Genomic DNA, 13555 nt, shown 5'->3' with positions numbered 1-13555 from the left:
CCTTTTTCTAAGGAAACAGAATTTTTTTTTCAAAATTCAGAGTAATATAATCTAAATATACTAAGTGGTACATCATGCCAAGCTATTGATTAAAAGAGTTTTAAAATGTACTTAGACGTTAACATATTTGTATACAACAAAATATATGATTATTTGGAGAATGTCTAAAATAATACCAAAAAAAACAAAGTCTTGCTCTTACTTTAATGACAGGTTCTTGTCTTGCAATGCAATCTTCTATATAAACATTTAACTTATCAGTATCAATACCATTTGTGAATTCTGAAAATATCATGAAAATATATTATTATTTGTTAAAAAGTGACAAGTTCTTTGAAAAAAATAATGATTTTGAAGATGAAAGTGATACACTGAAGCAATTACCTACTTTAACAAAATGCTGGTAAAATTTACTTACCTATTTCATATTTAAGTGCAATGCTAAAAGTCATAGTGTTGAACAGACAGTATCTAGGGCTCAATTAACTTACCAAAGAATTCAATACTAATATAGATGTAAATAATTAAATAAGTAATATCTTTCTTCATAATACACATGATCTTGCATGTATGCTAGGATAATAAGTTTTGTCAAATTTAGTTGCCGTATGGAAAACTGCATCAGATCTACATATCTAAGATACATCTCCAGTCTGTGGTGACCTCTCCCCTGAGTTCAAGGATGCGTTCATAATCATGGCTAAAGGCCTGCTTACTTCCTTTGTTGCCTCCTTTAATATGAGAGAGAGAGAGAGAGAGAGAGAGAGAGAGAAGGGGGGCAAAAATACTTTCCTTCCATTTTCCAGTGTTATTAGCATTAACAGAAAAAAAGGCTTATTTAGCATCAGCCAAAACAAAAGGGGGGGGGAACCCTTCCCATTTCACCCATCCATTCACTCCAAATGTTTGTCTGATTTGAATTTATTTAAGCTGTCAACTTCCACAACGACAGATGGAAATTTTTGTTCCAGCAATCAACCAACTGCTGGCTAAAGGCGAATTTCTGTTCATCCATTCTACAACTGTCTTTCTTCATGAATTCATGCTCCCTCAGGTGCACAATCTGAGCAAGAGAAAGCACTCACTAATCTCATCAGCATTGAGCTTGCTCAAACCATTCAAGGCCTTATACACTTCAATCAGATCACCTCGCAGGTGCCTAAGTCTCCAGACATTGCAATTTGCAGAACTTAAGCCTATCTTTGTAACACCAACCCTCTGTTCCTCTCACTAATCTTGTAGCCCCCCTCTCTGTACCCATTCTAATAGCTCAACATCTTTCTTAAAATGAGGCCTCTAGACATGTATGTAGTACCCAAGGTGAGGCCTGACCATTGCCTTATACAAGGGGATTATCACCTTCTTATCCCTGCTAGAACAATTCCTGTATATCATTGAAAAGACCCATTGAGCTACTCTTATATCCTGTCTGCACTGACCAGAAAACTTCATATCTGACTGCACAATTACCCTCCCTGTTCTTTGAGCGCATTTATTTTTGCTGGGGCCAGTTTCAGCATGATCTTTGATAAGTTATTCTTGCCTGGTGTATCCTGCACCTGAGGATCTCAAGCTCAGAGCACAACCAGGGAACAACTTATTTTCTGCAGAATTTCATCCTCAGAGGAGTTGCAGGCATTTAGTATAATATCAGTGAGTTTATCACAATGATCCGCAAGTGATAAGTGGATAAAGGGCCTCGGGTGGAACACTCAACAGGCTAGACCTCAGGGATTCCCAAAAAGTTCCCAGTTGGCCTTTTTGATGTTGAATCTGGTACTGTTATGCATACTTGACACAGAAGGCTGAAAGTTACAGCCTTGTAGTCAGAGGTAGTCCAAGCCCTTGGATACCACCAATCAGTGAATCTGTTAGCAATTGACCCTGTGGCCAGTGTGACAACAATGTTACTTTCCCACATGGTGCTGCTAAATGTGTGCAAATTATGTGGGCAGTCCATCACTACAAAAAGTACAGTTGCTGGCCATTATCAGTGCCTCTACAGTCACAGGTTTTGCTGTGCCAAAGGGCAGATCAGGAGAGCAAGTTTAGACTGTAGGTAGTGGATTATAGGGGTTATTCTCTCTCTCTCTCTCTCTCTCTCTCTCTCTCTCTCTCTCTCTCTCTCTCTCTCTCTCTCTCTCTCTCTCTCTCTCTCTCTCTCTCTCTCTCTCTCTCTCTCCTGTAGAGAGATTACATGGAAGCTGCCAAGTTGTGTTGATTTCAGTCACTGTGAGCTGAGGTTCTTGACCACCATGGCTTCTGGACAGTTAGCAAGTCAATATCCTCCTTTTTCATTCTGATTTTAAGCTGGTTAGCTCTTAAAAGTTGCACATTAAGTTGGTGAAATTTTAGTAACTGATAAGATTTGTATGTGTTTCAATAACCAGAATTTATTTTGGATTTGTATGCTTTGAGTGCCTTTTGATATATGGGACATTTTACATCCCATATGGAATGTTTTGAGTTGAGCACAGCTTGCTTACAGTTACAACATCTAGGCTTAGTGTTCTTTTTCTGGCAGTCCCTAATTGTATGGCATTCCCTAATACAATAGCTACACATGGACTCTTTTTCAGAACATGCGCATGTTGTGTGGCTAAACTTCTCACATCTAAAACATTTCAGTAGAGGAAAGTGTTCCTTGAATCTATGGCTGGTCCAGCTAGTATAGCCTCTGTCGTGGGTTTGGATATCCTAGGCTCCGGGGGACACTTTGAAGATGCAATTGCAATGAAGTTCTTTTTAACAGAATTCTTTAAGTATACATTGTTTATAAATTCTTGTATGAGCTTTCTTTTTTTCACATCAAATAACAGTATAGAAGGGTACCTGCCACTGGGAGACAGCCTTAAGTACAAGTTGTTCGATTTATAAACTCTTTATTTTAGAAGCATCTTCTTCTGTGGCAGTCTCAATCACCACACTCTGGTTTCTGGTCATTCTTTTATTTTTATGCACCTCAAGTGGGTTGCAGCTGCCTAATTACAGCCTCCTTAAAAGCCTCACCGGAAGAGTGCAGTTCATAACATATGTTGCTTTAATTATTACTATATTCTGATTTCTATTGTCTGGGGGTGCAGGTTTGGTTATCGCATTATCTGTCTGTATACTTTTGGCAACCTCAGCATAGGTCTTTGGGGTTTGATTGGGAGACTTTTGTGGAATTATAAGCCTTTAAGCAGTCTAATTGCTTGCAGAACCTCGTTCTGCACATGTAGTAATGTCATTGTTTTCTCCAGAATGCACCAGCACTCTATAATTTGGAGACAAATTGCTGCAGTTAACTGCCCAGTTTGGGAGGCCATGATGTCTTCAAAGTGTATTCTATTGATGTTTATGATGTCCATGGCAATAGCATCATCTATTTGGGGGTTTCCTTCCTCTGGTTCTTTGATTTTAATTTGGGAATCAGATTCCCTGTTTAAATCCACTTTACTGTCAGGGTCAGATTTAACAAATGATACGGAGGCAAAATTATGGCCCTCCAGGGCCTCCATTTGAACACTGGCCATGGAGTATATTCAGTTTGTTCTCCATCACTTTCCACAGACAGTTTGTCTAGCAAGTCTTTTCAAAGCAACTATAGATTGCAGCTTTGTGTTAGTACTGTTTTTTTCGACATTTTGCTTATCGGGGGCAGAAGCAGGGAGAGAGTCTATGATTTCTACACACCTCGATTCCTCGTCAATACCCAAGCAAAATGATGAATCACTTGCCTCATTAGGGTGTCCAGAAGGTAAGTTACAGTTTTTTAAAATATCGTGGGGGAGGGGGACACACTCATGGTCACATGAACATGCTATTCCTGCTATTAAATCCAAGAAGCCACTCACACTTGTTACTCCAAAATTTCTAATTACACAGCTAGAATAATCAAAAATTGAACTCTAAATTAACCTCTACATTGTCAGGATTTCCCAAATCCTGAACATTATTGATGGTAATAGCCACTACATCAGCGTTCATTATGCTGTAACAATTACAACAAAGGTGAACATCATTAGTGATAGCAGACAGCACAAGAATATTTAGAAGCTGGTGTAGAAGCAACCAAACTTAACAAGATTACACACACTTACTTGATAGAGCTTCGAAAGCTGTCAAAGAAGGTGGTCCAAAGTGGACCTGTTTCTTTCGAAGCCAACCGAATGTGGGTAGGTCATTTGATTCTTAATACCATAAAAGATGAGCATGGCCATTCTCTCCAATATTTTGCACAAACAGATAATCAGAAAATAGGATGGTAATTTAAGATCCTTTCTCAGATTTTAAATTACCAAAAGCAAGAATAGGTGCCCCAGGCATCTGGAAACTGCTTTTCAAGGAAGAGCAGGTGGTATGTGGATTTTGGTGAAAAGTGTTTAATAATTTATGGATTTACTACCAACAGCTGGTTGGTTGATTGAATTTTATTGGCACATTAGCTTAAGGCTATAATGCACCCCTACTACCAACAGCACTTGCCTTTGTAAGGATGTCAGTTATTTTCAACTCATGTATGGTAAATGGCCCATTATATGTGTTTAAGGACCAGAAACTCTGTGGAATAAGATGTTGTTGCTGAGATGTAAGGAAATGTTTTCTAGAGAGCACCGGCTACTGCAGTTGAGTCTGCAATACTGCAGCCATTATATTCCATTACCAATGAGGAGTGTACCCTGTATTTTCTCTTCATTTTCTGGATTTTGTCCCAGAACACGTTATAGCCGATCACCTGAGTAATAGAAGCAAAATGGATCCAGGATGCCTTTTGGCTCTGATTTCAGCTAAAATGTACTCTAGCTGGTGGGTGCTTAAAGGCTATGAAATTAGCTGTGGTGGGATATTGCTATGCTGACGAGCATAGCAAGTCACTTTGGTCAGTGGTCAGACACACAAAAACACTGAATAGCTTTATATTTCTGGCAAATAGTAACAGGCACTGTTTCGATTTGTTGATACCGACATGACACAGTAGGATATCCATGATAGGCCCAAGGGCAGATTTCACGAAGTGATGAGTAGAGGAAATGAGGTATAATATGGATGGCAAAATATTTCTGTGTTGTTTTATGTATGGAATAGAAATATATTATAGAATTGAAATACATTTTCCTTTAGTCAGCAGAGACAATCATTTGAATAAATTTACTTCATGGTTAAGTTAAGGCCTACAGATTGGGGTAAATTCAAAGGCCTGCTGAATCAGTACCCACAGGAAGAGAAAATCATGTTTGGTTTTTTTTTTTTCCTGGCGCAACAGAAGCGTATAGCATCCTTGAACTGTATGGCCAATACTACTTCCATAAAACATATGTTTTGGTAATTGATGATTTGTACTGGTGGATTAACTCATTTGGATGTCCACTGCAGCTAATTTGGTATAAACATGTTCATTTGAATAAATGATTTTTAACAGTATACTAATTGCAGACATACCTTGCTCTTGATGAACAGTTGTCAAAAACTCTTCTCTGTCTGTTACTTCCTTGACTAGTTCGGCCATTGATGTGTCTGTAAATAAAGATAATGTCTCCAATTACTTTTTTTTATGTCTATATGATGGGGGTACCAGATACTGCAGTGGCTTTCAAGATATGAGGTACATCCCCCAAAGCAGAAGGAGTGAAACAAATGATTGTTTTAAATTGAACTTTTAAAATGAAGAAAGGAAATGCAATGAAAATGCTACTAAGCATTATAAAAAGTTTAGGAATCACTGAGCTATTGTATTCTCTTTGGTATTACAACATATTTGGTATTAGAGAACTTTTATGTAAACAACAAGACTATAATATGTTGCCCCAGTTTTGCATATAGTTACAAGAAAACTGTCTGTTACAGATGCACTGATTTCATATGAAGGCACTTCACTATAAGCTGTTTTGGTATTCCACCATGGACTTTAAATAAAAAGCAGTGATTCAAAGGAGAAGTATATTGCTAATTATTTAAAATGTATAACATTTCCAATAATTTAGTTTCAGCACTTAGTAGTGTCCCATCATTGGCAAAACAGACAGGTTTTAGTGATGCTGATGGTTAGAAGCTTTGAAAAAAAAAAAAAAAGGATATTTAGGGGTAAAGCTTGTTTATAGCTATGAGAAAACTATGCTTACTATGAACACATCAATCTCATACTATGGAGGCACTCATCATGCTGCCTGAATATTGCACTTTGCACTTCAAAAGCACTATTCCAACTGAGAAGTATACTGTTATTTATTTAAAACGTATACCATTTCCCATCTGTAGTTTCTAGCCTCTGCTGGTGCCTTACTGGTGGGTAAGTAGGCGCTGTAAATGAATGACCTGACCAGTCATTTGCTTCCATGGTGCAGGCTGCAATACTAAGGCAACTCATGGTTAGATGCCCTCACAATATGATTTATGCATCTGTAGTAAACCTAGTTTGCTCAAAACTGAGGCTGCTGACCTAACTTGTTCATACCCAAATATACTTGAGTTTTCCAAACAACAAGACTTATTTGGAACTACTTACTGCAGATTGACAATTTTTTGCCTTACTTTCTAGCTCAACTAGGGATGCAATAGAGTATATGAATGCAATATCAATTACACATGTGACACTTACAACCGTAAATAGTTACAGAATAAATTTTTGTATACAATGACACATATATACTGCATTATATAAATTTGAGAATTGAACCAAGTAAATCTCAGTTATATACACATTATTTTATAAATCAACAGGGATTACCTTTATTTTAGATATAGGAAGCTTCTTTTCCAACTCTCCTAGTCCAACTCACTAATAATTCTTGAGGATGGCGATATCTATTTTGTAAAGCAGGTGGGACATCTTCCCCACTCTCAGAACCGTAGTGTTCAGACCGTGCAGTCTCAACAATGAGCGCTCATGACTGCTGTCTACAAACACCATACTTCTGGCAGCATGGAAACCAGTACTTGGATTGGCATAAAATTAGATTTTGAGGTCTAAACTGTTTAATAAATATGGACCGATTATTTCTTTTGGTCCTATAGCTGGACTTTAGAGTTTAATTTATGGGTCTAATAAAATTGGATATGGGGGGGGGATTATTCTCTACATTCCTTAAGTCGGACTAGAACTTTTCAGGCATCATGTTCACAGGAACGGAGCAACTCAATTAATCCGAAACTTTTGTCTTGTGTTGTAGTGTTTGTTCTCCACACATGCGTATAAGTGACCAATCGTCGGACAATAGGAATGGCCTACAGATACTGATTGAAGTTTCATGTAGTTTCATCTCTAAGGTTTCTGCAATAAGTAGTTTGTGATAGTTGTGTTGAATATTTATAATTTTTGTTTCATTAAAGCTGAATGAATGTCATTCATTAAAGCTGAATGAATGTCATTTATTGCGTGAAACAAAAGTTCCGATGCATTTGAACGACCCACCCGCACAGAAGCTTCGTGTTGTTTTGCTCAAAGCTGTGCCACTCCCATGGTAGATCCTACATAGACAGCGTCGCAATTTTTGCATGGGATGCTGTATACGAGGTCATGCTGTGATTGGAATGTGGTGTTTGTCGATTTCTAAAGAATGTGTATTTCTTCAGAAATTTCTAACTTCTAATTTCTAATTCTAACTTCTTTTCCAGGAAAAATAATGGAGTCACTGGATAAAGAAGCACTGCAGGACCATCTAGACAAGACTGCAGTTATAGTTCAGACAAAGCATGGGTTTATTAAGGGGAAGTCTTGTCTGATCAATTTGATCGGATAGTATAATGTGGTCACAAAGGAACTGGATGCAAACAATTTTGATATCATATACTTGGATTTTAGGAAAGCTTTTGATACTGTTGCATACTGTACAAATTGGAGCAGAATGGCATTAAGGGCAAATTGCTGCTATGGATAAAGAGATGGTTGAGTGGGAGAAGACAGTGAGTGGTAAATAATGGACACTGCTCTTCATGGACTAATGTTATTCCTGGAGTCCCCAAGTGGGAACTCCACGAATACGGATAAATACAGACAATAACAACGGGTCCAGTGTTGGATCCATTGTTATTGTCTGTATTTATCAATATTGATAAATACAGACGATATTGATGAAGGTATATCAGGCTTAATGTCCGAGTTTTTAGACAATACGAAGGTTGGCAGGGTTGTTAATGACAGTAATGATAGTACGCTACTACAGCAGGATCTGGAAAAGTTGAGCAGATGGGCTGAGAGGTGGCAACTGAAGTTTAACATTGACAAATGTAAAGTACTGCATATGGGTAGCAGTAATCCCGGAGTACTGTATCAACTGGGTGGTACTACACTCAGGAAGGTGGAAAATGAAAGAGACATGGGGGTAATTGTGCATTAAGATATGAAGTTTTCTGAGCAGTGCAGACAGTCTGCAAGAGTAGCTCATGGTGCCTTGTCAATGATATACAGGAATTTTTCTAGCAGGAATAAGGAGGTGATTATCCCCTTGTATAGGTAATTGTCAGGCCACCCTGAAGGCATCATTTTAGGAAGGATGTAGAGCTGCTTGAACGAGTACAGAGAAGGGCAACGAGATTGGTTAATGGAACATAGGGTTACTCTTACGAAGAAAGAGTTAAGTGCTGCAATTGTATTGCCTGGAGATTAGACACTTGCTAGGTGATTTTATTCAGGTTTATAAGGCCTTGAATGGTTTGGGCAAGCTCAATGCTGATTGGATTCTTCCTCTTGTCCAGATGAATCGCCTGAGGGGACATGAATTGAAATTGAGGAAAGACTGTTGTAGAATAGAAGTGCAGAAATTTGCCTTTAGTTAATGGGTGGTCGGTTGCTGGAACAGATTTCCATCTGTTGTTGTAGAAGTTGACAGCATAAATAAATTCAAGGCAGAACTAAACAAACATTTGGAGTTTATGTATGAGTGAAATGGGAAGTGTTTTTTTTTTTTGGTTGATGCTGTATAAGCTTACTTTCTTGCATCATATGCCTCTACTAATACTAATGCGGGAATATGGATCGAAAAGTTAGAGATTGTGGCAACAATTGCGTAGTAGAACCATGTGTGTTCACACCTGTACTAACTTGATCAGAATAAACCATAACAAACTGCACGAATATAACACCAACATAAATCTTTAATCTTCCAGAATTATGAACTAAAAGAATAACCAAGAAATCACAGATAAGTTAGAATCCTGTAAGATCTACTACCAGAATATATTTATATATAAATCTGAAACTGATATGAACTAAGTCTCAAGTTGTACATAATATTATTCAGAAAAAAAAAAAAAAAAAAAAACTAATAAAGATTGAGTTCACTGTCCAAGGAAAGTTCAACCACTGTGATTCTTTTACTTCATTAGACAATAAAATAAATATGAAATAAAGGGGAAAACAACAACAGGTAATTAAAACAAAGCTATAATCCTCATAATAAGGATTATAAGACATGACAGTCCTAACAAAGTATCATCTGTGCTTATATCAACTTGTTTAATTTTCATTTCTATCTGTAAAAAAAATATGGGTATTTTCATAACTTGTCTGTGTTTAACTTTGCAGCTCAAGTTTTGGTTTTGCTTAAAAGTATTACCAATATATTGAACAGATTGTGTAATGTATTACGGATCTACATTAATCCCTGATTAGTCTAATAGAATACTGAAGTTCAGCATTATGTATGCTTTAATAATAGATCTAAATGATCTATTATTAAAGCATCTATCACTAAAAAATGCATCTATCACTAAAGTGAAAAGATCTAAACATACCAAACACATCCTAGTTCATTTCCTGGTGAAGTTTTCACCAGGTTGCTCAGACAAATTTCCACTTTCTGCAGGGTTGAGTTGAAGGAGTATGTGCTATTAAAAAATTGCATACTATTGGCAAGTGGTCACTACCTATGGGATCATTTATACTGTACGCTCTATGGTCGGGACCAGTACTGGAGAACAAACTGAGAGATCTATTACTGAGATGTGCCCATTTAGGAGCTGTAAGTGAGTGTGTGCACCAGTATTTGGCAGTAGGTAGATCAAGACAAGTGTTATTGGAATATAGAGAGTTATACGAATAGCAACAGCTTCTAATTCAGCCTGAAGTGAGATATGTTTGGTTGGGATCTTTGAATTTATCAGGATTTCCACACCACCATGGGCAGCATTAGCTGTATTTCAATCTCTTTGATAAAGGCAATACTTCTTTATTGAAGTAGAAATTTGCGAGGTTAAGTAAGTTTCCTGACAACTGGAGAATAATGGTTAATTAGATTTGGATATTGCCTGTGTTGCAACGAATGCCTCTGCAGTTCCATTGTAAAATACAAGGCATTATTTGTGTTTAGTTGATGGAGCTGATTCTGATTGCTTTTTGAAAGTGACTTGTTTATGAAGTTCCAATTTTGTTTTTTTGGGACAGTGTCCATTTCTTCTTCTTCAGCATAGATTTCTAAAATAGGACCTTTCTATATAGATGTGCCTTCTGTGTCCATGGTTATATCCTGAATATTTTTTTTAGCATTTGAGTTTGTAACATGGGATGTGGAAGAGAGGAAGAGATGTTGCTGATTATTTTCTTGGTCCGAGGCCTTGGATTGTTGCTTGCATACACTTGGTTGTAGCTCAGAGGGGACATTTCTAGCCCAGTCAGAAACTGATTTAGTAGTGGGAACTGTGAGATCAGTTTGAATGGAGACTGATATTGTTTTACAGCATTTGCATAGGTAATATTTTGGTTTATAGTTGGTGCAACTAGTTTTCTCACTTCTTGGTAACTTTGTTCTCAACATTGTATTTTTTCTCTGTTTTCCACTTTTCAAATGTCTTGGAATATGCAGGATGGTCACCTTTGCAATTTGGGCAAGGCATTTTTATAGCTGTACAGTCACTTTGTATGTGGTCTGAGGGCCCACAGTTGGGACACACAGGAATTTCTCTACATACAGCTTGAGAGCAGCCATACTTTGGCATTTATAACATCTTAAAGGGTTGGGAATGTAGGGAACAAATGCAACAAAACAAATAACTTGCTTTTACAGAGAAGGGTAAGATATGAAGGTAAGGATAATATTTCTAGCAGGTGTCAGTTGATTATCTTTTTTAATCATTATCCTTTTTTGCTTCAATTACGTTCTATTCCTGCAGTTCTTGGTATATCTTCCTCGGTAACATATAATAAATCCCAACTAGATATGTTAGGCAATACTACTGCTGCACCAACATGCTTTTCAGTTTTAGATCCATCTGTGTAGATCAGTGTGTACCGGCCGTGCTGGATTCTCAGTGTGGCATGTATTTGTAGCATTTTCTGTTGGGACATGGTGTGTTTTCCTCAGGCCGTGAATGAAAAGTCACACAGCAGTATATGGTGGGATTGCATGAGAGGCAGTAGGCTGTATCTTACTCAGGTCAATTTGCCAGTCAGCTTGTAGTGAGCGAAGACGTATCCCAGTTGGGGAGATTATAGATGGGTAAGCTCTATAAAGGTTTTCCCATTCCGGAGAAAAAAAACACCGTTCCAAGTGGGGTGTTTTCGATGCCCTTTGAGTTTTGTGGCATAATTTAATAGTAGCATTTGTCTGCATAGTTGCAAGGGTGTTTCATGGGCTTCAGCATATAAGTTCTGAACCAGTGATGTACGGTACACCCGCAGTGCAAGACTAAGAGCGCTGTTGTGTATAGGTTCAAGCCAACATAAAGCGCTTCGTCTAGCAGAACTATATGCTACAGAACCATAGTCCAGACGTGACCTTATTAATGCACGGTAAAGTTGCAGTAGCGTGTAACGGTCGGCTCCCCATGTTGTGCCTGATAGAACTCTTAAGATGTTAAGCTTTTTAAGACAGTTAATCCGGAGTATTTTTATACGATCAAGTAAAGTGAGTTTTTGGTCGAATATCATACAAAGAAAGGAGACACTAGGGACCACTGGTACGAGTTGATTTTCTAGTCTAAGTTCTGGATGTTAGTGTAGGATGCGCTTCCTACAGAAGTGTATCCCAGCCGTTTTTTTGGTGTGAGAGATGAAATCCATTGTTTTTGGACCATTTAGTAATAAATTTGATGAGCTTGAAGTTCTAGTCAAGACATTAAAGGCAGATTTTGTTGGGATATCAGGGACAGTGTCACACAGATATAGGCAGCACAGAGTTGGAATTTGGGGAGTACAATGTGTATAGGAAGGATAGACAGGATAGGAAGGGAGGAGGAGTTATGCTGTTAGTAGAAACACAAAATCTAAGGAAATGCATCCTACTGATGTTGGTGGACAATGCGGCGTTGAATATGTTTGGCGTGAAATAAGCACTGGGAAAGGAAAAATGAGAGTAGGTGTGTGTTATAGGCCTAATGAATCTGATGAGTATAATGAGCAATTGTGCAGAGAAATAGTGGGCCAATAAATCAGAATGCCTTATAATGGGAGTTTTTAACTTTCGAGATGTTGACTGAAACTTGTGGGTTGGTCACTAGCAAAACTTGTGGATTTATTGGATGACTGTTTTCTACAGCAACATGTTTGAGAGGCAACCAGAGGGTCTTGATCTGATTATCAGTAGTGATTCTTCATGCATTAAGAATCTGCAGATAAAAGAACCACTGGGCAACAGTGATCACAATGTATTGATGTGGGAATTATTTACAGATGTAACTACCATCAAGGGTAAAGGGAAGGGCTTTTGCTTTCGTAAAGGTGACTACAGAGGTCTCAGACAGTTTTTAAATTCTGTACAGTGGGATCAACTGATGTTACCAACAGTGAATTCTAAATGGGAAGCCTTCAGGGATTTAATTTTGGAGGCTACTACGCTTTTCATTCCAACTAAGAAATACTGTTCAAGGTTTAGGCCTAAATGGATGTCAGATCAATTAATGAGGCTAGTGGCAAGGAAGAAGAATGTATGGGATGCATATAAAGTATCAGGTGACACAGAAGCCTATGGCAGGTATAAACTAGTCTGTAATCAAGTCACAAAGGAGGTTAGGCAGGGAAAGGCAGATTATGAGAAATCTTTGGCAAAGGACACAAAGAAAAACAGCAAGGAATTCTTTACTTATGAAAACTCTAGAAGGAAATGGATGAATCAGATTGGACAACTTAACATAGATGGGTTGACTACTGATGATCATGCTCAGGTAGCTGATAAACTGAATGAGTATTTTGCATCTACATCACACATGAGGAGTTATTCAATGAGGGGCCAGAAATTTATCAAATTCTAACAGGGAGCTAAGTGATTTTGTAATAATTGAGAACAAAGTGGAGGAGAAATTGAAGTTAAACAGAAGGAAGGCACCTGGGGGTGGATGGGATCTATCAAGTTATATTAAAAAAGGGAGCAAAGGAAGTAAGCGGCCCTTGGCCATAATTATGAGAGCTTCCTTGGACTCAGGGGAGGTCCCCATGGACTGGAGGTGTGCCAATGTATCACCAATTCACAAAGGAGGTTCAAAAGGTGACACAAGTAACTACAGACCTGTTAGTTTAGCTTGTGTTCTCAGGAAAATAATGTAATCACTGGTTAAAGAAGCATTGCAGGATCATCTAGACAAGACTGCAGTAATAGTTAAGACACAGCAAGGGTTTGTCAAAGGGAGGTCTTGTCTGACCAATTTG

General features: G+C 38.0%; 1 protein-coding gene across 2 annotated transcripts in view; it reads right to left on the bottom strand.

Annotated features, from left to right (window-relative positions):
- The window catches only part of car (vacuolar protein sorting-associated protein 33A), a 302059-nt gene that overhangs the window by 121120 nt on the left and 167384 nt on the right, over positions 1 to 13555 (bottom strand). For both annotated transcript variants that reach the window (XM_090373474.1, XM_090373475.1), the window contains exons 10-11: positions 5422 to 5496; positions 203 to 282 (exon numbers count right to left, since the gene is read on the bottom strand). In XM_090373474.1, coding sequence (XP_090229600.1) covers positions 203 to 282; positions 5422 to 5496 — 155 coding nt within the window. The remainder of the gene's footprint in view (positions 1 to 202; positions 283 to 5421; positions 5497 to 13555) is intronic.

The sequence above is a fragment of the Mastigoproctus giganteus genome, chromosome 5 (genome assembly GCF_048544385.1).
Source record: "Mastigoproctus giganteus isolate SK-2022 chromosome 5, ASM4854438v1, whole genome shotgun sequence".
Taxonomy (NCBI): domain Eukaryota; kingdom Metazoa; phylum Arthropoda; class Arachnida; order Uropygi; family Thelyphonidae; genus Mastigoproctus; species Mastigoproctus giganteus.
Note: the sequence above shows the minus strand (reverse complement) of the source record. Positions and strands in the feature narration are given on the sequence as shown.